The sequence below is a fragment of the Penicillium maclennaniae genome, assembly GCF_028827695.1.
Source record: "Penicillium maclennaniae strain IBT 15551 chromosome Unknown utg000001l:1.0-3280838.0:1.0-3283122.0, whole genome shotgun sequence".
In the NCBI taxonomy this organism is placed as follows: Eukaryota; Fungi; Ascomycota; class Eurotiomycetes; order Eurotiales; family Aspergillaceae; genus Penicillium; species Penicillium maclennaniae.
The window spans coordinates 251,770-275,497 of NW_026623213.1; the positions used below are offsets into that span (position 1 = coordinate 251,770).

At 51.6% G+C, this 23,728-nt stretch overlaps 10 protein-coding genes across 10 annotated transcripts; 4 read left to right on the forward strand and 6 right to left on the reverse strand.

Annotated features, from left to right (window-relative positions):
• Positions 1 to 1,698: 1,698 nt before the first annotated feature.
• N7477_000086 (uncharacterized protein) lies at positions 1,699 to 2,876 on the forward strand (the record flags this gene model as incomplete). The annotated part of the gene is made up of 2 exons (XM_056961749.1): positions 1,699 to 1,758; positions 1,920 to 2,876. The coding sequence occupies 2 exons, from the start codon at positions 1,699 to 1,701 to the stop codon at positions 2,874 to 2,876; spliced, it is 1,017 nt and encodes a 338-aa protein (XP_056826752.1).
• Positions 2,877 to 3,473: 597 nt separating this feature from the next.
• N7477_000087 (putative DNA ligase I) lies at positions 3,474 to 5,987 on the reverse strand (the record flags this gene model as incomplete). Its single annotated transcript, XM_056961750.1, has 1 exon — positions 3,474 to 5,987. One exon carries the CDS (start codon positions 5,985 to 5,987, stop codon positions 3,474 to 3,476), a length of 2,514 nt encoding a protein of 837 aa, XP_056826753.1.
• A 137-nt stretch (positions 5,988 to 6,124) lies between these two features.
• Positions 6,125 to 8,792, forward strand: N7477_000088 (RINT-1 family protein; the record flags this gene model as incomplete). Its single annotated transcript, XM_056961751.1, has 6 exons — positions 6,125 to 6,272; positions 6,349 to 6,589; positions 6,649 to 6,699; positions 6,759 to 6,953; positions 7,006 to 7,150; positions 7,200 to 8,792. The coding sequence occupies 6 exons, from the start codon at positions 6,125 to 6,127 to the stop codon at positions 8,790 to 8,792; spliced, it is 2,373 nt and encodes a 790-aa protein (XP_056826754.1).
• A 183-nt stretch (positions 8,793 to 8,975) lies between these two features.
• On the reverse strand, positions 8,976 to 10,720 carry N7477_000089 (pyridoxal phosphate-dependent decarboxylase family protein; the record flags this gene model as incomplete). The annotated part of the gene is made up of 2 exons (XM_056961752.1): positions 8,976 to 10,607; positions 10,676 to 10,720. 2 exons carry the CDS (start codon positions 10,718 to 10,720, stop codon positions 8,976 to 8,978), a joined length of 1,677 nt encoding a protein of 558 aa, XP_056826755.1.
• Positions 10,721 to 10,755: 35 nt separating this feature from the next.
• On the forward strand, positions 10,756 to 10,941 carry N7477_000090 (uncharacterized protein; the record flags this gene model as incomplete). Its single annotated transcript, XM_056961753.1, has 1 exon — positions 10,756 to 10,941. The coding sequence occupies one exon, from the start codon at positions 10,756 to 10,758 to the stop codon at positions 10,939 to 10,941; it is 186 nt and encodes a 61-aa protein (XP_056826756.1).
• A 384-nt stretch (positions 10,942 to 11,325) lies between these two features.
• nop9 (RNA-binding RNA processing protein NOP9) lies at positions 11,326 to 13,467 on the reverse strand (the record flags this gene model as incomplete). The annotated part of the gene is made up of 1 exon (XM_056961754.1): positions 11,326 to 13,467. The coding sequence occupies one exon, from the start codon at positions 13,465 to 13,467 to the stop codon at positions 11,326 to 11,328; it is 2,142 nt and encodes a 713-aa protein (XP_056826757.1).
• Positions 13,468 to 13,712: 245 nt separating this feature from the next.
• On the reverse strand, positions 13,713 to 14,336 carry N7477_000092 (Mitochondrial protein Fmp25; the record flags this gene model as incomplete). The annotated part of the gene is made up of 1 exon (XM_056961755.1): positions 13,713 to 14,336. The coding sequence occupies one exon, from the start codon at positions 14,334 to 14,336 to the stop codon at positions 13,713 to 13,715; it is 624 nt and encodes a 207-aa protein (XP_056826758.1).
• Positions 14,337 to 14,569: 233 nt separating this feature from the next.
• Positions 14,570 to 15,445, reverse strand: N7477_000093 (uncharacterized protein; the record flags this gene model as incomplete). Its single annotated transcript, XM_056961756.1, has 1 exon — positions 14,570 to 15,445. The coding sequence occupies one exon, from the start codon at positions 15,443 to 15,445 to the stop codon at positions 14,570 to 14,572; it is 876 nt and encodes a 291-aa protein (XP_056826759.1).
• A 227-nt stretch (positions 15,446 to 15,672) lies between these two features.
• N7477_000094 (Golgi transport complex subunit COG3) lies at positions 15,673 to 18,228 on the forward strand (the record flags this gene model as incomplete). Its single annotated transcript, XM_056961757.1, has 5 exons — positions 15,673 to 15,893; positions 15,957 to 16,214; positions 16,261 to 16,297; positions 16,355 to 17,380; positions 17,434 to 18,228. 5 exons carry the CDS (start codon positions 15,673 to 15,675, stop codon positions 18,226 to 18,228), a joined length of 2,337 nt encoding a protein of 778 aa, XP_056826760.1.
• A 465-nt stretch (positions 18,229 to 18,693) lies between these two features.
• bck1 (uncharacterized protein) lies at positions 18,694 to 23,509 on the reverse strand (the record flags this gene model as incomplete). The annotated part of the gene is made up of 4 exons (XM_056961758.1): positions 18,694 to 18,811; positions 18,876 to 21,233; positions 21,301 to 22,616; positions 22,736 to 23,509. 4 exons carry the CDS (start codon positions 23,507 to 23,509, stop codon positions 18,694 to 18,696), a joined length of 4,566 nt encoding a protein of 1,521 aa, XP_056826761.1.
• Between the last annotated feature and the right edge of the window lie 219 nt (positions 23,510 to 23,728).

Sequence of the window (23,728 nt, forward strand, 5' to 3'; positions counted from 1 at the left end):
CGACGCCTTGTGCCGAGCCACGTCTGCTCGTCCTATCCCAAATGGCAGGGTCACGAACAAACTTCACGCTATGCTGGAATTCCGGATCTTCAAGTGATCAGAGCTTAGACTAGAGCACGTAGGTGTCCAATGGACCAGGTTCCTTCCAAGGCGTTTGCACGGGAGTTGGACGGGTCAAGCCCCGCTGCACGCGATCTGTGCTTGCATAGGCGACAGGTTCTTTGAAATCTCGGGAACCCCTATCCCGAAATGCTGTTCACCGGGAGAGTCCCCTCAATCCAGGTTGAGACGATTTCTTTTGACCCTCAAAGGCCTCTTCGTCTTCCTTAATCTACCTCTCCTCAGTGCGGACCCGGCCAAATCGCATCCGCATCCGGAAAAAGACTCCGGCTGCCATTTCCTGCTATGACATCAGACAGCGCTGCATGTGCGGCATGGCAAAGGTGGATCGGAATGTTCGATGGCATGCCGCATCGTTCTCAGGAGATTGACGAGGAATGCAAGGGCAAAGCACGCGCTCCAGGCAGAACTAAGCTCCGGTGTGGGCCCGGAGGCTGAACACCTATTTGGTGAATAATTGGTTTTCTTCTGTCGTTAGGGTGAATAGTTGATTGCTTGAACTGGTAGGATACATCATCAGCTACTCCATAGACATCTGGAACAATTCAGATACAAGTACGGTTGGGGTTGCTAGATGTGACATCGGGGCGCTCTCGTGTCCATCCATGGTGCCGTTCACCTTAATGTGCAGGTCGTCCCCGCAAATGGATTTCCTCAGATCACTAGGCATGCATGTCCATTGATCGTCTGCCCGAGTCGTTCCAGATATGCGGGGATGGTCGCAGGGACAGGTAGTAAAGGGTGAACAATAATAAATGTCCCGGTGAAGTATAATCTAGGCATTTGTTGCACCGCGCGGGTGGACAGTTTTTCTAGGTGAGGATCGTCCACATTGTGGATGTTGAAATGCTCAAAGGGAGGTTGGACTCGGCAATAACGCGACTTTTTGGAAAACCATTGTTTACAGTCTCCCAGAGTCAAACCCTCTAAGACCAATATTCCTCCCTATTGATGAACCACGACACACTATGAGAGCACGTCGAGAAGACCAAGTCATTCCTACAAGTTCGACCTAGTGATTTCCATATCAAGACCGATGTGAAAGGATCATTTCCGAAAAGGACAAAAGCCTTAGTCCCGGAGTGGATCCCGAGGCTGAACACCAATCTGGGAAAGGATTAATGGTTTCACCTTCAGGGTGAAGAATCACCATGACAATCGAGACTAACGTCTGTAGAAGAGAATAGGGTCTTCTCTTGACTTCGAACCTAGATCTAGTCCAGAAGTGCGCGAAACGCAACAAAGTGTCAGAGGTGCGTAGAAGCGAAGCGTGGAATGGGTGGAACACGATCGCGTAAATCTGCGCGGCACGCGTTCCTCGCTTCAGCTCAACTGCCCAAAACCCCTCCAATAGTCCAATCTTTACCCCGGACTTCCAATACTGGAGAGGGCGAGTAATTCCAACACATCCTATTTGTTCAGCCTAAAGATTCCGGAATTCCGGGCGTTTAAGTGTGGGCTCCATTTTCGATCGTCGAATCCACTCCCTTTCCAGCCGCCCTTGCCTGAGCAACGGACCCTCCTGCGCAAAGACATCTCGTCCTGCTCCTGGCTTTTTTCTTCAGCTATTTATCCACCATGACGCTATCCCAGCCTGGTTCGGCGGAAAAAACTATTCGCAAGATTGATATTGCCCAGGTAAGGAGACTGATAAATGGAAAGAATCTTGTGTCTACCCAAAGGCTGCGAGCACTGCAAGTTTTGCTTTTGGCCCCGCCCTGAATGCCTCCTAGAACGACGTCTAGATGGTGGGATGTGGCCGTTAAGAAGAAGTCTGGCTAATGTGTGATCTTCTCTAGGTGTCTTTGAGTTTGCAGGACCGATTGGGTCTCGCTAAACTCAAGTACCAGCATGGCCGACTGCATGGGTTGAACCAGCAGGATGGCAAGTTCGGTCTCCTCGATAGCGACAAGCCCTCCGATTCCTCATCTAATTTCTCTCGCAGTCGATGCGAGACTCCGTTTACATCTCCTCCCCTCCGAGCAGCGACCTACTCCAAGGAACTCCCTCGATCGTCTCGCAACAAGCACGCAGTGACCTTCAATTCCCGAGTGATGCAGCCTATGTTGTCTGCCAGTCGCAAGCGTCTTCGCTCTGACTCTGCTTCGGGACGTCCGGCCAAGGCTGCGAGGGTTTCTTGGAAGAGTTCATACCAGCTGCCAGAGTCTTCTCCGGGCCTCAATAAGCACCTCACAGCACGCCACAACATGCCATTCATGTCCGAGGCCACCATCCCGGAACTGTCCTCCCCGGTATATCATGGCCCGTCAGATGAAGAGAATGACCCGGATCTGCCTCTGCATAGTTTCCAAAACATGGGCTCCATGGTGGGCTCCTCGCCTCCACGCACTCCACCTCCCAAGCACTCACGATTGTCACGCACCGATCGTCCCTCGCAGCATGAGGACGGTGCGGATCTACTTCTGTACCTTGCCAATTCTCCCACACCTGCTCGTGTGGCCCGAGGTTCTCAAGTACATGGATTCCCTCCTTCTACACCTCCTAGTCAGCATGCCGTGCTGCCGTCCATGACGCCCAATCAGAACTTCAACTTCGCAGATTTCGTCAATGTGACCCCCAGCCCGGCACAGCAGGCATGGGGTGGTCGTACACCTGGCCCTTCTCGCACCCCTCTCGCAGCTAAGGATGCCCGCAAGCGTCTCAATTTTGATTCTCTTGTCCCTCCCACCAGTGCTGCCAGTCCTCGCAAGGAAAGAGGGCTAGCTCTCCAGCTTGGTGGTGAGCTGAGACCCTAATTTCTCCTCCACAGTTCGTTTATGACTCCCGCCGGCCCCCTTTATGACACTTTACGATTCTGTTATGTACACTTTCTTGACGTTTCTCTCATATGTAATCCGCTATCAGTGACCGAAGACCTAGCTTAAGGTCCCTCGACCCTCAGTGGTTACGGCACTTCCTCATCTGCATTCATGGCGTTTCATTGCGTTTCTCAATTCTTTTGCATGTCTTCGGTCATCTATTATTTTCTCTTCCTATAAATGATTTTTCTTCATCCATTGCCTTGAACTCTTTTGTGTGGCTTCCACCCGCGGCATTTGCTTTCGCTCTGCATCCAACATGCCTTGTGATGATACACAGCACCATTTTTTACTGCATTTTAATAACCAGGCTCTTCAATCCTGCTTTGTGCACAACGTTTCGGGTAGTATAAATCTCGCTAAGCGATGCAATTCAAGCCAAATGTATTTGATGATCGAATTTTATATATTTGTCCAATGACCCTTTCCCCTAGCTCCAGGCACTGAATTCAGAATTCAAGTCTAACCAAGTAACTCCGCAACAGAAAGTCATTACAAGTCACAACGTGCCTCCCTACCCAACTAGACATACGATCAATCTTCCTGCCATCCAAGTTCTTCCTCCACCCCCTCAACCTTCGCCTTCTCCGCCTGCTTCCTCCAAAGCAACGCAAGATAATCACAGCTTGTTGCCTCATCAATGCTCTTATCCTCCCGCACCTTCAAAAACCTCGGAAACCGCAAACTCAGCCCCCGCTCCTCACTGACTAATCCAATAGCGGCCGTATACGTCGGACTGAGCGTAATATCCGCAAAGGCCGTTTCCCACACTTCCTGAGGCTCGAACCAGACGTCCGGCGAGCCGTAATAGTCCACATAAGCAGGCCGCGAGATTACATTGGGACTGCCTTCAGCGTATTTCTCTTTGTTGGCTTGGTAGAATTTGTCGGTGAAGCCTGACATGCATTTCGTCACGGCTTCGAGAGCTCCGGATTCAGGGTTGCGCACTGCGAGGAGGATCGGGGACCACCATTTTGCTTTGCGGCCTTGCCCGTGCCATCCAGCTATTGGGATTAGATCGGGTGTTTCGGAAGATGTGCTGTAGTCCTTTTTTACTTTGAGCCAAGATTCGAGGCGTTTGTCGGGCTCATAGGTCGATAGGAGGGCTTTGCGTCTAGTGGTTTTTTCTTTAGGCTGTTTCGTGCTGTTGCCTTCGGTTACTGCTGGAGCGGGAGCTTCTACATCTAGATCGTTGGTGATGGAAGCCGTTTCGTCTTTGTTCGCGGTGGGAATTATCGTGTTGTCCAAGACCTTAACCATGATACCTTCGCATTTGGCGTCTGTGGCTCCTTTGAAGAATTCCAACACGGTCTCGGAATCTGCAGATGTCGCATCTAGATGTTTGACCCAGGTGAATCTGTTGGGGATTTCGATGAATAGGCTGCGGAGAAGCACCCGGCGCTCGCGGAATGGTCGATCCATAAGCGGTTCACCGTTAAGGTACATCAAGTCGAATGAGAAAAGACATACATTGACGGTGATGGCTCCGATTTCGACGTTCTTCTTTGCGCGATTGGAAAGGGTCTGGAAGGGCTGCAGGTCACCGGTCTCGCTGTCTACTGCGACAACTTCTCCTTCTAGAATAAAACTGGAGACGCCTTCCCCTCGGATTTGGGGCACCAAAGACACAAGGTCTGGATATTTCTCCGTCATGAGCTCGAGATGGCGGGAAAATATGGAGACCTTCCCTTGCTCGTCGCAATGTACCTGAGCTCGTTGTCCATCATATTTGTATTCACAGCTGAAGTCTCGTCCTTGAAGCTTCGTCAACATATCCGAAAGATCTCTTGTGATACTGCCCAGCATTGGTCGGAGGGGAATATGAAGTGCAAGACCACATCGGATCAAAAGCTCATCAGTCACGCCGATCTCGAGAAGACTGGGCACGAGATCGTTATAGTTCGGGTGTCTGGCATATGATGCTTTGACAATCTCTTCAGCGTTGGAATATATTTCAGCAAGCTGATCTTTTTTTAGACTAGCTAATTCCTTCTGCGGTAGAATCGTGAATTCAGCACCTTCTGGCTTAGAGTAAAGGAATGCACGCGCAAGAGCAATAAGCATTGTTGTTTTGACAGCGCCAATCCGCAGATTTTGTACCAAAGTCCGCACAATGTACCGGCTCTCTTCGGCGCCTCGGGTATCTTGCAGTAACTTTTCAACGATTCGTTGTTTTGTCTCTTGACTACCAGAGCCCTTGCTTCTGGCAATCTTGAGAAGTGATTCGTAAACCCCCTTGATCTTGAGTGGCTTAGGCCTGACTAGAGTGAAACTCTGTCTCTTCTTGGCTTCGAATGCAACATCGCCAGCATCTCCGTGTTTGTCATAGAGGGTCTTGAGGCCCTGACTATCAAGACCGTAAATCTTCTTGAAAGCCTTGGAGATAGACGAACCTCCTAACCCGAGCTCTGACTCGTCATAGGGAGGGGAGATGGAATTGGTTGCTAACCACACAGCAGGAAGAAGGCTAGACGGATCTCCTTCGATCAAGACCCGTAAGAAGTTGACAAGGGTATCAACGATCTTTATTCGGCTGGTCGTGGCATTGGCGAGGACAAATGCCCTTGTCAGCAACGCGTAGGAAGCATCGCCGCCTTCGCTGGCCCAACGCGACCGCAGGTCGTGGGCGTATTTGGTCGCATCGAACGTTTGTGGATTTTGATCAAATGGAACAGCAAGGGCAACTGTATCCTCTGTGCCAGTAGATGACTGCAATGATAGTGTGTTCTTCTTTGGTACCATCGGAGCCTCTGGGGTCGCCTCGGCGGGTGTTGAAAGCGCTAATGGAGCTGTGCTGGTCTCAGATGCTGCTGATACAGCTGATGCCGCTTGATCGCCATTTGCAAGTGAGCTCTGGGCGTCTTCTTCTTGATCCCACTCGGCTTGAAGCTTGCGAGCTAAAGCTTCGTCCGATAGCGTCTGATCACTGACATCAGGCTCATGCTCTGGATTGGGCCTAGTAGCTTGACCCTTGAAAAACGATTCGATACTGCGAGTATTCTGCGAAGATTCGCCATTCCGCTTGCGCTTTTTGGCCGGACTGGACATAATTTGATACTCCAGAGCGCAGTGTTGAGAAGGGCATGTTGCCACTCAGTAGTGCTGCGGATGCCAGACGTCAGACCGAAAGGCGGAGATCAACAATCGCGACACCTAGACTTCCGCCTCCATTCTATTTCCCAAACATGGCGCCATCCACGTCCTTGTCATCACATGAGCGGACAAGGGTGGAGGACTATCTGAATGATAAGATACAGGTATTTGCCGACCTTGAAAGTCTCAGACTCGCTGCTGTCGAACCTCCGCGCGCAGCAGGAGCTTCAGCGCAAGCAGGTATCCTTCCCGCCGTCATGCCCCGGCGCCAGATCTCTACGGACACATTACTCACACCATGAATATTAGTTAGCAGAAGCACATGAAGCCCTCTCGAACGCGACCAAGGCATCCAATGACCACGTCGAAGCTACTCGGAAGCGTGCCGAGGCATTCACGGCGGAGCAGGCGGACATCGACCAGCGCTTGAAGAATATTACACATTCGGAGAATAGTGATCATGCGGTACAGAGACTGGAAAAGAGCATGGAGAGACTCCAGCGGTTGGAGCTTTCTAAAGGATACGTGGAGCTGCTGAAGGAGGCCGAGGGATTGAGGTACGCATCCACTGGTGTTGAAGGGAGAGGGCAGTGGACGCTAAAAAAAAGGGATACAGTAAAGAAGCTTTGACGAAAATATCCACCAAGCCTCGCGACGCCTTGAAACCGTATGCGCGGTTGCGCAACATCGTGGTCGCGCTGAAGGAAGCCCAGCCTGCTGCTGAAGGCGCCGCCCTCATCTTATCAATTACACGGAGAAATTGGCGTCCGCATTGAGACAGCAGCTGAAAAAATTCTTCGGGGACCAATTTCAGAAGACACTTGAATCGCTAAAATGGCCGACTCGAGAAATTAACATCACCGATAAACTGCTGGAACAATGGAGACAGGATGTCGAGCTTTTGATCGACTTGCAAACACCGTATGGAACCCACGTCACCTTGACAAGATTCATTGCTGATGAGTATCAATAGGGAATTACAAAGTCACGAAGCGTTGGCTGTTGGGCAGAGTGTCGAACCTCCAGTTCTATTCCCAATGGAAGTGATGGTGCATCCTCTGGACCTCCGTTTCAAGTATCACTTCAGTGGTGATAAGCCGACAAATCGACTGGATAAGGTAAATCAATATCTTGAATCTCATTAGCCCATCTAACATGCATGTCTAGCCTGAATACTTTTTGTCGCACATCATGGACCTCATCAACCAATTCGGAGGGTTCTTCACTTCTTACCTACAGCCAATTCTTGATGAGAAGGCGCAATCGGCAGATTCAGGGGTGGAGTGGAACTTCTATAACGCACTTCATGTTTTCATTACCGCATTATTGCCAATGCTGCGCCAAAAGATCGACTCATTCATGCCCCAAATCGCCCATCACCCGCAATTACTCAGTCATTTCATCCATGAGCTGATGAATTTCGACAACGAGATTCGAGAGACATGGAATTATCTTCCTGACCCCTATTCCGAAGACAACTGGAAAGGTATGACGTGGGAGGTTCTCACTAAGCAGGGATGGTACGATCGCTGGCTTCAAGTAGAGAAGGACTTTGCATTGGCCCGGTACAAGGATATCATCGACACGCAGGACAGTGGACAGATTGACTATGATGGTGTCGAGATTACCGCAACTAAACCGACCAAGGCTGCGGTTCGAGTCAATGATCTTCTGGAAACCATCACGGAACGCTACCAGCCTCTTGCCTCGTTCAGCCAGAAGCTGCGCTTCCTCATTGATATCCAAATCACAATCTTTGATCAATTCCACGAACGCCTCTATTCCGCGCTAGAGGCTTACCTCGCCATGACTTCTACCTTGGGCCGAACGGTACAAGGAGCAGACGGACAAGCCAGCGTAGAAGGCGTTGCTGGTCTTGAGCGACTTTGCAGAGTCTTTGGAAGCGCTGAGTATCTTGAAAAGAAGATGGGGGATTGGAGCAATGACGTCTTCTTCGTCGAACTCTGGTCTGAGCTTCAAGCCCGTGTCCTGCAAAACCGAGACGGGCGTAACGTGGCGGGCACGATGTCTATCGCCGAAGTGGCCTCGCGCACTTCGTCGGCTGTTGCCAACAATGGATCTTCCAACGCGTCCTCACCAGACGGTGCCCTCTTCGATGAGACAGCCTCAGCCTATCGTCGTCTTCGACTCCGGTCCGAATCCATCATCACCTCCACTCTGACTTCCAATATCACCGCGGCCATGAAACCATATTCCCGTCTAGCTACCTGGGCAACACTCTCCACTCCCTCGGCCAGCGCGACACCCTCTCCACTCTCAATGACATCTGAGATGGCACATGCCATGCGCACATTATCTTCTCAGCTCTCCTTCCTCTCCCGAGCTCTGGGAGTGGCTCCTTTGAGACGAGTCACACGACAGGTCCTTCTCTCAATCCAGACCTACGTCTGGGACAATGTGATAACAAGGAACACATTTTCGTCCACCGGTGCAGCTCAGCTGGCCAGCGACGTCGAACATTTATGCAGCGTGGCTGACACCGCTCTTGGCGCAGCCGGGCAAGTGGGTGGCTCGTTACGGACTATGAAGAAGCTCGGCGACGTACTGCGTATTCTCAACCTGAGTGCCGCGACTGAACAAACGGATAAAGAAGCTAGTCTGGGACTGTGGGATGTGGAAAAGAGACTATTCAAAGATAATGAGAGTGCTCGGGCTGTGCTCGCTGACCTTGAGATCGACGGGCTAAGTGAAGCTGAGGCGCGATCTGTGTTGGAGCGACGGGTTGAGATTGGTAATTAGCGTTTACGATCTTCAATCAAGGCTTGGAGGGTTTGGAAAGTCTGACATATCCCATTTCAGACCACATTTGATTGATCGTCCAGCATTTTCATATACTGGTAGATGATGGTATGACAGAGTAGCAAAGTCTAGTATTTCTATTTCGTCTATCCTAATATGTACAATCAATTCTAATAGATGAGTTCATGCACGGTGCACGACAGGACCATGTCCGTGCTCCCCAGGACGCCTCTGGGGGACCACCGGAGTGCTAGATTTCAGCGCATCAACAATAGCAGGACCAACCTCCTCAATGCAGCTCACGAGAGACTCAACCGTCTCCTTTGAGGTCGAGACATTAACCACGCAGCGGAAAAATTTGCCGTTCCCAACTGCATCCTTGTCACAGCTGGGAGGAGCGAAGTCGATCATGAAGCCCTTGGAAACAATAGCATGTGTGATCTGCGCGGTAACCTGGCTATTGTTCTTCGCGCGCTGAGCCTCGAGAGTATCATTTGAGACCACACCTCGAGGATAGACATACTCCTTGCCAGGGGCGTAGTAGAAGCATACCTGCAAACAAGGAGGAGGGTGCTCGCTAATCAAAATGAAGTTGGGATTATTCTCCACAAGTGTAGCCAGGTGCGCGGCAACTGCGCACGCATTGTCGATCTGCTGCTCATAGCCCTCGGTTCCGTAGTAGGTCCAACCCAGGAAGAGTTTGAGAGAATCGGCCCGTCGGCCGCACTGCAAAGTCAAATCCGCAAGATCCCACACCTCTGGCGACTCAATTCCCAGCTCCGATGCGTTACCGTCCTCAGCGGCCGCGGTGTCTTCGTTGTGAAAGAGGTAGCCTGCGGGGAGGGTGTTGGCGCGATGGAATTGGCGCATGTCTGCTGCCAAGAGGTATGAGCAAGTCACCGGAACGCCGATCATCTTGTGCGGGTTGATAGCAATACTGTTTGCCTTATCAGCACCGGCCAACTTGTGTTTCTGTTGACGCGAGAAGACGAATGAACCACCCCAGGATCCGTCGATGTGGAACCACATGTTATACTTCTGGCAAATGGCAGAAATATCCTCAAAGGGGTCGAAAGAGCCGAAGACAGTAGTACCTGCGGTAGCATTGACATAGAACGGGGTCCGACCCTCGCTCTGAGCCTTCTGTACCAGCCTCTCCAGCTCCGAGGGAATCATTCGACCCTGCTTATCGATAGGAACAGCCCAGGCGGCATTGCTACCGAAACCCAGCATCTGTGCCGCCTTTTCTACGCTGTAATGGCCATGTGCACTGGTGAACAACACGAACTTGTAATCACCATTTCCATTCGTCTTCGTCTTGGGGTAGAGATTGTTGCGCGCAATCACAATGGAAGTGGTGTTCGAAGCTGACCCACCCTGCACGGAAATACCTCCAGCTCGCGGCCCGGTCAAGCCAAACATATTCGCCAGCCGCTGGCCTGTATATTTCTCAATGACGGTCAGTGCAGGTGAGACCTGGTAGACGTGGACATTGGTGTTCAAGGTGGCTAGAATAAGCTCCGCTGCAACACCCGGCGCATTGGTCGATGCATACAGTTTATCCATGAATCCCTGGTGCCAAGTGTTGACCGAGTATTTCAGGACCTTTTGAAGGACCTCAATCAGGCCTTCTTGTTGTCTGCCTTGCTCCGGAATCTCGAGCTGGAGGATATCGCGCAACTCCTCGGGTTTCTTGTATTCCACTAGCGCTGAGCCTGCGTGCTTTGCATGTCCATTGACGCCGTTCGTTTGTGGAACATTTTCCTCCGCGGATCGAACGAATGGAATGAGAAGGTCCTGGACGGCTTTCAGAAGCTATGATTCAGTGGTTGATTAGCGTAGGGCATATTATTATATCATAGTGTAGAAAAATTAAGACTCACATTTTGCACCTCATCGGCGCGGCTCGATGGCGGAGTGCTTGACATCAGAATGAATGTAGTGCGATAATCTATGAAAAAATATGTGCAATGCAACGCGCCAAACTCAAGATCTCAATGAACCGATTGAGGATTGGGAGAAGGTTAATTGGCGTGCGCGCGGCGAAAGCGGAAGAAAAGTTCTCGACGCCGCAAACCCCGATGGCGAGACTCACCGAGGATCTGACATCATCAGCACTCCGTGTCGATACATGGGAGAGATGGACTAGATAGAAGAAATAAGACTGTGATGTGCAGTATAGATAGTTGATTTTTAGGTAGACTAGGCCAGAGGTATCGTCAATATTCAAATGTACGGGGACCTCACCTGTCATTGAGGACCGTGGATTTGCCCCGCAGCGGGTAATCTTATCTTAGCTCACACTGAATCTCTTCATTCATTGCCGACTATCGGGCTATTCGACCTTAAGACGCGATACGAGATCATCTACATCTAAGAACCATGATGGCCAATGGGAAAATGATCCGAAGTGCAAGCGGCTGCAGCCCACGGAGTAACTGCAGCCACATCACCTTCCAAGCTTCGATCTAGATCTGTGGGGGACATAGGCTATTAACAGGGGTCATCACATTGTTATACATGTTCCTCAGCTTTACGATTCCGTCGCAGCCTTCTTCTGCTCTTCCTCGGCCTTTTTCGCTGCAAATCGCTCCGCCGCCAGCTGAATCTTGGATTTGGGTCGTGGTGCTGTGCCGTCGTCGGTCGGTTGCTGGTCAAGTCCCTTAGCCCGGGCTGCCCACTCGCCTCGGCGGCGCTTGTAAAGATCCATAGACCAGTTTCTCCACACTGCGCGACCCAAGAAAGAATCACGCAGGAGCATCTCGCTTTGCGCGAGCTCCTGGGCCATGCGCTCCTTGACGAAGTAGATGTCCTTAGTGGCTCCCCAGAGAGCATCGACCACGTGGGAGCCGCTGCTGTGTTGAGCGAGATCGACCAGATGGCCTTGGAATCGGGAGACAAACTGTCGGCGGAATTGCGGGGTGGAAGCCGGAGAGGTCAGAGCTTGCTGAAGGACACGGGATGAAGTAGGCTCTTTGGCAAGTTGCATTAATGTGTCGGTGTCTTGCGCGAGGAGACTGGAGAATACAAGCTCGCTCAATGGTCCACTGACAGTCAGCATAGCCTGCGCCAGCAAAGATCCATGTAGCTTCTCTGCGTTTGCAGCGGAAGAGCCTCCAGCAGATCTGCGTTCCTGGTGAGCCTCCTCGCCTGCATCCTCCATTTCATGATCAACCTCCTTTGCGGACTCTTCGGTGGGTTCACCTAGTCGGAGCATTTGACGCAGCCGTATTTTGGGGTCTTTGTCGTAAGCAGACGCAAGTGCCTCGGCAAACGGCTTTGTGTCGATGTTCCGCACCACACAGCGTTCAATCAATGTGCGAGGGACGATGAGCCTTGCCCTTTCGATCAGACCGGGGACCTCGGGGATGATCAGTTCCATAGCACTTTGCAGATCATCCTTTCCAAGTCTCTCCAAGGTGCGAAGAACCACGTAACCAGCCGTGTTGTTTCGAGAGAGAGATCCAATGCGATCGCGAATGGTATTCTTATACAAGTTCTTGAATACCTTTCCCGGCATATACTTCACCATGGTCTCCACCAGGCGGGAGCCGACTGGATCATAGAGCAAACCACGAATGAAAGTGGCGCTTTCAGTACCCTCTTCGAAAGACTCGTCGGGAACGAGTCTTCGCAAAATTGATTTCGGGTCCTTGGCGCTAGCCTTGCCAAAGTGCGAGAGCTCCAGGAAAAGCATCACCTGAAGGACGGGGTTTCCAACAGGCTGGGTAGCAAGGGCGCGCAGATATGTGTCATCTATTCCCGAAACCATGTCGTTCATGATCTTCTTGAGTGCGGGCTGGAAGGATTCGGGGACGCTGCGCTTCCCAGTGGGTGCCTTCTCCTTCTCATCCTGGGCGCCGGCGGCTGTCAGACCCAATCTCTCCTTCTTGCGGCTTGCCACGATCGAGTCGGTCGACGTCACGTCAACCGGCTCTCCGGCAAGAACTAAGAGCAGAACTCGGATCGTGTGTGATGCGAACCGCTCGGTCAAGAGATAACCCCAATTTCCCTCCAATTCGTTGATCACGGTCATGAACATGTCTGCGAGCGACATATTTGACTCAGTTTCCTCGCCATCTTCGTTCGACTTTTTGGCGTGGGCCTTGGGTGTCTTTTGCATAACTGCTGGTGCAGCGTGAATAAACAGTGTCTCACAGCAATGGCTCGCGAAACGATGCTGCACAAGGTGGAGGAAATGTCCAATGAACTTGCCGAAGAGGCGACGAATCTGATGGACATCTGACATTGAGATCAATTTTTCCATAAGTCTGGAGCAGCCTTGACTACAGGCAATCTTTAGCTCCTTGCCATTGGCCTCCTGGTACACACTCTCAACAAACAAGCCTCGTTCTTCCGCGTCTCCAAATTGGTTCGACTCGAGCATCTCACTGGCGCGTGAGAAGTACTCTGCCTCGTCAGCGTCGAGCAGACCGTAGAATGGCATATCCCCAGATCCAGCATTTTCGCCACCCTCCAATTGAATATGTTGCTCTTCCGCATCGAGAGGGATATAGTCTGTGTTTGCTTCGAGAGGATTGTCGTCGGTTTCGTCGGTCGACTTCATGCGTTTGGCGATCGGGTCTTCTGGCGCCTCGTCGCGCTTGCGCTTGGATTCATCCTTCTGGGCCTTGGCCTCCGCGCGGCGGCCTCTCTTTTCCTTTTCACGAGGCATAATGATGGTATTTGCTGAAAGTAGCTTGGAGTCGCAGGAAATTTTTTGGATAAGCAGTGGTCCAAGCGTCAGTTTGTCTTGTTTGCATCCCTTATCGCCCTGCGCCGTACGGAGCATCCACACCCTTACAGGTCCTATATCTTGCTCTCCAACCGATTCCCAGATTCAAAGAGTTGATGATGCGCATGATTCATCTCAATTTGTGAAATAATACAATTACAGATAATATAAATTGCTTTTGCCTCCTATACAGCGGAGTAAATGGCGGAGACGTGTCTTCCACATTCAACCCGCTGTTCCATACTCACATTACGCTTGCCAACCGGTCCCTTGTGTCGAGGCATGATCTGCAGTCGGGCCTCAGTTTCATGCTGCTTCTTGTTCTGCGGGGGGGCCTTAATATGATTTGGTTTGGCAAGGTTGGTTCGCTTGCCAGTGCCCAGTTGAAAGTGCTCGTTGCCTCCCCACCAAAACACCTCGTAGCCAAAGTCCTCCGATTTGTTTACAGAGTCGGTCGTTGCAGAGCTGAGACATGTTCTGTTGTCCAAAATGGCAGCGACGTGGGTGGTACCCACGGACATTGCGCGAGGGCGGATTGGTGTTGTCTGCTTCGTCTTTTCGTCATACTCGTCCAGCCCGCTCAAGTCTTTCACCTTCATAGGTGAGTCTTGAAGGTGAATCCACTTGCCAGTTCCAAGAGTGCCCCAAATGCCTCTACCGCACGACCATGTGTCGACAGTCACATTCCCCAAGCCGCGGACGTTGGCGGCGTCTTCCTCAGGGCCGAGGATCCGTTTAGCATCCACGGTGAAAAAGGTACTGGCGCCACCAGCAGCAATTCCCGTGACATTCGCCGAGTACTTGTACATTGGATAGAGTTTGTTCACGGCAAAAGCTATGGGAGCGTCTCTGAAGGGAAATTCTGGCTCAAATTCCACTCCTAGTTGACCGAAGGAGTTATCTCCCCAGCCAAAAAGACGCCCATCCTTGGTCAGCGCAAGAGAGTGATAGTCACCGGCTGCAATTCCAGTCACCTGAAAGCCCTTGAGAGCGGTAAGCTCATGGCAAAAGTCTGCTGGGCCGCTGGGCCGAGTAGACCAAGTCAGACCAGAGACACCAAGCTGGCCGAGGATGGGTAATTCTCAGTAGACGACGCTGCTGTAAAGACACGCCCGGAGCTGGTGAGCAGAATGACGTGTTGCTGACCACCTCGGATAGCTGTGACTCTTTCACCGAGCTTTAACGCGGGGTTCAAAATGCGGTAGCTCAGGGAGGACTTCCCGGGCCAGTAAGGCACCCAGGAGCCCTCTCGCGCCTTGGGACCAGTTACCTGGTCATGCTGGGAGATAGGCAACGAGTAAACATTTCCGTCCGAAGCCAGCGCAATTATCCGGCTCTCAGAGAAAGCCAAGGATGTTAGGTTCTTGCCGGTCAAAGTCTTCTGTGGCTTGAAGTCGGTCTCCGAGTACCCCTTACCCCATTGTATCAGATCACCATTCTCCATAATTGCAGCGCCAGACTTCTCGTCAACCTTGAAGTCGCGCAGCACCTGGCCATCGAAAAATTTGAAGCGCCGAGGTGTCTTGATATCTTTGTCTTTTGATTCTGGATCCACCACTTTGTATTCATTTGAGCCCCATGTATAAACACCAGGGCTCTGTAGGCTTCTTTTCTGTTGGATGAACTGAGCGCGCAAGTCGTTGACATCAATGACTTCTTTCTTGAATCTGGGATCGCTGTCGATCCAAGCTCCCTCCCATTCACCGTTGGCGTACGAATAGCCCAGGTATGCCGCGGTACCCGCAACAGCGACTCCAAGTGAGCTAACCACCCAGTTGGATGAAGAGCTCGGCTTCTGCGAATTACCGCTTGCTAATCGCCGCCATGGCGCATTCATAGGCTGAACTGTCCCGAGGTTCGGTTTGCGAAGTAGACGTGTTACTTGGGCCGGAGGCCGTCGCACTCGAGTTGCCAGCATCATGATAAATGGGGTTCAATATTTTCCTTAAGCTTCCATGATTCAGCAGCTCGGGGAAGCTCACCTTGCTCGTTGCGTCAGACAGGGGCGGAATCTACTGGCAGAATGTGGCGCTGTTGAACACCTCTCACTTGTCTGGTACACTGTCAACCCTTACAAGTTGCTGGTCCCTGGAAGGGATATGAGCTGGAATATCATAATTTCTACGTTCGGGCCCTGACTGCATCATGCCTACCACGAAGCAGCAGCGCACCCGCCGCCAGACCGCACCATCTGGTCCCCCGCGCAAACCAACAGCCAGCGAGACTCAATCGAGTCTCGCGCCGACGCAGGAACAACCTGGGATCCTGAAATGGGACATACCGACCTGGAATAACGAACTAGAATTCTCACAATGGCTCAATGGGGTCAAAGATGACCTTATTGAAGAGAGCTATGACCACTACCAGTAAATATGGTCTGACCTGGCTGGATTTATTTGAGTCTAATCGGTAATGATTATCTGAACTAGGAACTGTCTTGACGAGCTCCAACAGTCAAAGGAACACATCGACGAAATCTTGATGAGCAATCTGACCCTACTTGACGACCTGACCAGTCTTTCCGAGTCCTTCAGATCCGTCGAAAACCAGACTTCGAACTTCGAGAAACAATGCGAGGGCCTTCTCTCTGCGCAGGAGCGCGATACAAAGCTTGCGAATGGCATTCAAAACAACCTTCACTATTATGACTTCCTGGATCCTGCCTCGAGGAAGCTCAATGCCCCCGGGCGCGGGGAACACTGTACGCGATAAGGAGTTCTCCGACATGCTTAGGCGCCTCGATGTGTGCCTGGATTACATGGAAACACATGTAGGTGCCTTTTGATTTCATCCAAATCATATTCTCATAGACTCACAACCACTCTAGCCCGAACAAAAGGAGGCCGAGGTCTATCGCTCCAGGTACAGGCTTCTCTTGACCCGCGCCCTCACCCTCATCCGAGGAAACTTTGTGACCTCCCTCAGAGACATCTACCAAAACGTCTCAAAGAAAATTTCAGACCAACAATTGAATGACACAGCCTTATCAGCCCTTCTGTACGCCAAATTTAGGGTCGGGGCTCCCGAGTTGAAGCAGATCGGCATCGAGATCCAGAAGCGAGCGGTTCCACCTTTGAACCCGGACCAGAATAATGAGGCAGAGTACCAAAGTTTGATGAATGAGCTGCACAGCAATTACTCGGCAACCCGTGCGCGACTAATTGTTCCACTCGCCCGGAAAAAGCTCAGCGAGATTACACAGACCCCAAGTTCATCCAAGGACTTGGTATCATTCGCTCGAGCGAGCATCAGCTACATTCGTGGTTTGTGCCTGGACGAATACGATCTGTGGGGTGAATGGTTCCATGGACAAGCGGGACTGTACGACTTCCTCGAAACTATCTGCGAACCTCTGTATGACCATCTTCGTCCTCGCATCATCCACGAGACCGACATTCGCAACCTCTGCCAACTCTGCACTTTGCTTCAAACCCGCTACTTCCTGGATCCAGAAGATGAGCCAGAGCAGACCAACACGAATCAGCTAGACTTTGCTACCTTGATCCAACCTGCTCTGCAGGATGTCCAAACTCGGCTAGTGTTCCGTGCACAAGCATTCCTGCGCGATGAAATTGAGAAATACAAGCCTCTTCCCGCCGATATCGATTATCCTATGCACAGCAAGCAGGTTTCTCTGACTGTGACTGACACTCAAATTTCAAGCAAAAAGGATACCTCGGCGGATCTCATGATTGATATGACCAAACCTGGCAAAGAGGGAGATGACGCTGGCGGCACTCCACAAGATCAGGATGGAAAATGGGACTTTGAGACCCAGACCTTACTGAAGGGATGGTATCCGACATTGCGAAAGGCTGTCTGGCTTCTCAGTCGGATCTATCGCCTTGTCAACGTAAGCATCCTCGCATTCCAGCCGAACAACCTGTGCTAACTTGCTCAATTCAGTCCACTGTCTTCGACGATCTGGCACATCAAATTGTCCACCAAACCACACTATCCCTCACTAATGCCTGCACCCTCATCTCCGGCAAATCCACGCCAGCCGACGGCCAACTCTTCCTCATGAGCCACCTTCTCATCCTAAAGCAACAGATCGTCGCATTTGATATCGAGTACGTCGCATCAGACGTCTCCCTCGACTTCTCAGGCGTAACAAATACATTCTGGGAACTGCGCGAACGCGGCGGCCTGTTTAACCCACGCAATTTGATGCGTTTAGTTGGCCACGGTCTCATGCCACGCGTCGTGGAAAATATGCTCGACGCGAAGGTTGAATTGGACGGCAGGCTCCGGACCGTTATCAACGATTTCATCAATGCCTTCGCTGCGCGCATGACGGCTTCATTGCCGACAAAATTCGTCGATAGCCGGAACCTTCAGCGTGGCGAGCTTATCCACCCTACCTGCCACACCATTGAGAAGGAAGTTCCCAGTCTACGCAAGATTTTGAACGAGTACATCGATGAAACGCGCATGAAGGAAACACTTGTGGGTGCAGTTCAGGATCGCACGATTCAGATCTACGAAGATTTTTATGAGAAGTACATTTCATCCGAGAAGACCAAAGGACACGCTATCAGCAAGAAGGGCAAAGGACGCGACGATGCCATCTGGGATACTGATACTTTTGCCGAGTGGTGTGAGGGTGTTTTCCGAGTCGGTGTGGCGGGTCTTCAGTCTGGACAAGTCGACCTCGCTGAGGACGACGATGATTCACTCAGCACGAGCTCTTTATCTTGACCTTTTCCACCTTGTTCGAATCGGAGCATCTTCTGCATAGAAATCGTAGGGAACAGCGTCGATATGTATTGTACTACGGGTACAGGATACCACTATCAAACGAGAATCATTTCAATAAGTGTTCTCTGTTGGTTGTCTTACGAATTATCGTTCATAGACTGCCATTAGTGAATGTTCTTCTTTTTGTTCTTGGGGTTGCGTAGTAAAATGAAATTAAAGTAGGGGCTATGCACCGCGAGCCATCGATTGTCGGACCCAAGCTGGGTCGTATGTACAGATAAGTAAAATCAATAGACACCGAATGCCGAAGTCGAATCCAATGCCAGCAACCATTCCTCGCTTAAACGAAACGAAATGTTAAACATTTTGGAAAAAAGGGTATGTATAATACGATGCAATAAACAAGCACAATGAGTTTCAATGAGCAGGAGATTGTCGTTCATGGTTCCCGAAACTAGGAAGATGTCAAAGAACGTGTCGGATCTTGGAGTATAGCTCGGTGTTCAGGAAATTGTAGCTGGGGTCTTGTTCACAGAAAGGATGACCGAGTAGCGTGCTGGCGGTGGGACGTTCGGATGAATCACTAATACGGGATGAGTTCCTGAATCTGTAAAGGTGGGGGAGAGGGGGGGGAGGATAGAACTTACATCGTAAAGCAGTCGTACATGAACGCAAGAGCTGCGGGACTGATGTTCATGGAGACATCATCGGGAATAGGCGGAGCCTGACTAAGACTGCCTAGTTTGAAGATGGCGCCGATGGCTTCCTCCCTACTCCATGGTCGACGACCGGCGAACATTTCCAAAACCACGCATCCAAGGGACCAAATGTCAACCTTGGCGCTATAGCCTTGGCCTTGGGACTGGATGACCTCCGGGGCCATCCAGAAGACAGAGCCCTGCATGGAATTGGAAGAGTCATTGCCGTAGATATCGTCGGTCTTCTTTGAAATTCCAAAGTCGGAGATCTTGCAGGTGCCGTCAAGATCTAGAAGAATATTGTCGGCTTTTAAATCTCGGTGGAGAATGCCCTTGTCGTGCAGATAAGCCAACCCCTTCAGAGTTTGCTGTGTCAGTGATTTGACGACACTCTCCTCGAACTTGCCGTGTTTGCGGAGACAACTGCCAACTGAGCCACCAGAGATATACTCAAGGTAGATAGAAATTGATAAATCTCCTCGTTCACAACCCAGGTACTGGACGATGTTTGGATGTTCCAGGTGCTGCATTGTGTCAATTTCCTGGTCTAGCGCGCCGACCATTTCCTTGATACGGTCCCTATCTGCTCCAGCGATTCTCGCATTGATCTCAACCTGCTTCACAGCCAAAACTTCACCATTATCCGCGTTGATTCCTAGGTACACTCGTCCGTATGTTCCTTTACCGATGAGCTGACCACGGATGATGCGGAAGGTAGCCTGTCTTTGAGGGACAGATCCATTCGGTGTTACTTTGCGCTGAGGAATGGGGTCGAGTTGGTTGATCCTGCTACCCGGCTTAGGGCTGATTTGCATAATCTTGGCACCGAACATCTTTGTACTCTTGCGGCGCAAAATCCCGGACTGCTGGGGGCCAGTAGAGCCAATGCTTTTGGTCCTCACAGCTGCACCCTTGGCTACCTCTCGAATGGATTTCGCCCGCGAAAGACCGCCACCACCGCGGTCCAACTGGCGGCGTGCAACAAACCCAGGTTGTGGGCGCGTGCTTGACAGATCGCCTCCGTGAGTTTGGTTCACATCGCCCTTTTGTGGCGATACAGTCGATGGAAGTGCTGGCTTGTCCTTCATGCTGGGGTCATTCTCCATAGCATCCCTGTTGTTCGGGGATGGAGGCTCATCCACATATGGAGCATCAAGATCAACATTTGGGAAGAAGTCATCTAGATTGTTAATGACACCTTCGACTGGAGGTCTGCTAGCCCATACATCTCTAGCAAAGGAATCACGTCGCAGAGGTCTCTCGTCTTCGGGGGAAGCGGAAGCATCAAAAGGCACTGAATCCCTGCTGTCAGAGGCATCACCCGCCGAGCTCTGGGTCGACGGTCCGACAAAGCCCTCTCCGGAAGTAGTATTCGGGGAAATGAAGCTGACACGACGCGGATTGGCATGATCCGTGTTCACTGTAAGATTTGGCTTTTCGCTTTTCTTCTCAGGCTTGGGGATAGGTGGAGCTTCCTGCGCTTTCTTGCTGGCGAGTGGAAGCGCAAAGAGTCCGTCGTCAGACTCATCGTCAGAGTCACCACTAGGTTGGGGAGTGCGTTGGAAGGAGACTTCATTCTCTTCGAAATCGAACTCTGGGCCAAATGACTTGCGAGTTACCAGAGCAGGCTTCTCAGGTGACTCTTTTCTCGAAGGATTGGTTTTCAAGGAGTCTGGAATATCCACGTAGTTAGAAGAGGGTCCCATAGAATGAAGTTCACACCTATAGTCAATCGATATGCTTGGATACTGACCAAACGTTGTCCTACTCGAAGATGTTGTCGGCCGATCGGAATCTGATGCGAAGCTGTCTCGGGTGGCAGAAGAAGGTTGTGATGGGACCTGCACGGAGGGGGCAGGAGTGCCAATAGCGCTTGTCATCCGACCCATACTGGTAATCATAGCCCCTAGCCCGTGAGTATTGATGGCCCCTGGAGCCTGAGCACGAGCACTCCGCTCACTAGGAGCCTTCCTAAGTGAATTGACTTTGGTAAGTGTATTCGACTCGTTTGGCGCCGCGGGTGGTTTGCGAAATGGCACCAAGGTCTCTGCCTTCTCCTTTTCTCTCTCCTCCTTCTCTCTCTCCCTCTCTCGTTCTTTTTCTTTTTCGTAAGGCGAAACGCGAGGAGAGTCGAAATCAATGATCCCGTCTCGTCTATAGCCATTTTCACCGTAAGTGTCTCTCCGGGCTTGCTGTGTGATTGGAGGTTGTCGAGTGATGTTATGCTCCTTTTGCTTCCGCTCGACCTCGCGGAGATGAGCCTCGTGCCGTGCAAGCAAATCAGCCTTTTCAGGATCTAGTACTTGACTGGATCCTTGAGAGGCCGCCGCAATTGCCTTCGGGGCTGATGCCTTCAGGGTTGGCTGTCGAGAACCCAACAAAGGCGAGCCTGGTTTTGTGTAGGTTTGCGGGGGAGATTCTGTCGAGAGCATCTTGATCTAAGGGCTTGCGAGGAATTGGAGCATGGGTCGCGGCGGTAGGAGACAGAGCCGGCTTGTCTCCTGGAATGGAAACACCGAGGCCATTGAAAACGGGGATAGTAGGAAGTTGTGGATGGGAAGAACCTCCACCTTTGATGTATAACTTGAGCGACCCATACGCATCTGTCCGATTTCGGCGGGAAAAGTCAAGATTCGAGTCGCTCAGAGGGTCTTGGTGGTCTGTCTGCCCGGGCTCTGTCAGGAAGAATTGGGCATTAGCCCAATCAGACAAGCCTAAGTTCTGACAGATCCCTGAGCGTAAATTTTCGACAGATTCCATTTCAGAAACATCAATCAGACGGTAATTGGTTCCATCCATGGTTGCGAAAATCCACTTCTTCGCCTTCGTTGTTGCCGAGGATGGGCGGTCGCCCAGTGACATGTCGCTGGAATTAAATCCGGGCTTTGAATATGGAAGATATTGGCCATTCGCGCGAGGCTCCGGACTTGGTGGCGAATCTGGATGGTGATCTTCTGGAGATGGGTGACTCGAATCATTCCTGGCCTGCTTTCGTCTGCTAAAGATATTTGAAAGAATCCCTTTGCTATGATCTTTCGAATACGAAGAGTTCTCTCCACTCCAAGGCCGAACAGGCGGATCTGAAGGTGATGGGCGAACATTATCTTGGCCTTGTCGACGATCATAATATCGGCCAACGGCCGAAGAAGATCCACGTCCAGAGATCGAATCCGTGCTGTTTCCACGAGAATGGTCATATTTCAACGTCAGATCACCCGTTGAAGAGGATGAGAGCCCCGCATGTGAAGGCGATACATATTGCGTCGCTGGACTACCGCTCTTTGGGCTATCCTGGATTCGAGGCCCCGCACTTGAAAAAGTACCAGCATCGCTGGAAAGCGAGGGACTTTGCCTGCGATGATCATTGGTTGCTGCCAGGGCATTTCTTGAGTACTCTGACCGCAGCCAGGAGGGAAACTCCCGAGAAGGGGAATTGTACATAGGGGAATCATGGCCGCTAGGAACTGGCATAGTGACAGAGCGTTTTTCGGTAGGTTGCTTGTGGGCTTGCAATTCCGCCAGCTGATTCGCGCTGATGTCGTTCACGCCGCCAGAAGGACCAGCTGAGCGGGGCTCCGGGAAATGCGTAGAATAATACGCGGATCCATTGTCAGCAGCGGCGGAAAGTAAAGATGGCGGCTCGGCGCGCATCGGTGTAGAAATGATTGTATCGGTGCCACCATCGTGAATCTGACGGATCAGTTTGCGCATACGTAGTCCTTCTTCGCGCTCACGGGCTGAATCCCACCCAGTGCCACTCCGCGAGCATTCCTTGGCTAGCTGGGGATAGACGACCTTGTGCATCTTACCCAAATTTCCTCGTCCCCGGATGCTAAACCAAGTTCGAGAAAATCACCGCCTTGGATCTCCAAAGACTTGAAAGTCTCTTGCCACTCCCGAGAGAATCCATTTCGCGCCAGCCAGAGAAGGACACGATCGAGCGGCCACTGCACACTAGCTTCACTAAGAGTCAATCCTCCCAGCGATGTACCGCTGTTGTTATGGCGGTGGCTGGAAGACTTCGCGATGTCCATGCCCTGGCTTGTACTTTGCTGCGGGGCATCATTTGTCACAAGCTCGTGCACATTGTTGTGGAGAGCAAAAGGTGGAGCTGTACGCCCTCCTGGAGTTTGCGGGTTGTAGGTTCCTTCGTTGCCGGGACCTTCGTATGCCTGATTAGCTGCTGATCGATAGGCATCGTAAGGCAACCGTCCATGCGCCTCAAGTAACGGCGGAATACCAACACCGATAGTATCATTGCCGGGTATATAGGTCGCGGATGTGAGAGGTTCAAGAGGCATAGACAAAGGAGCTGTTGGACGATATGGCTGATGCTGGTTCTGACTCTGGTTCGGCATAGGAGGAGGTGGAGGCAAATAGCCTGGAGCCATGGCCTGTCGGCCCCAGGGTTGCTGCCATTGTGACGGACCTCCTCCGTACGTTGATGGAGGTGGGCCCGGCGGCGGCGGCGGTACGATCGTCTGAATTTGCGCTGGTGGGCGTGGAGGCGGCGGAGGGAGATTAATGGGATGGGCTTGAGCAGGCGGAGGCCCCGGAATGTACTGTTGCCGCTGTCCATCCATTGTGAGCGAGGGAGGTGCTCACGGAAGTCGCGATCACGGGGCCAGTGTTGGATGGATGAGGCCGTGCTTAGGTGTGTCCCAGATCGTTCGCATTACACTCGTCTGGCCCCAGTTCGAGAATGTTCGATCCGGTGAAATGACAAGAGAACGGCGGTCTAGTCTCGAATTTGCAATAAAGGTCAAGGTAGGGATTCAAACGATGGACATGATCAGTCTCGG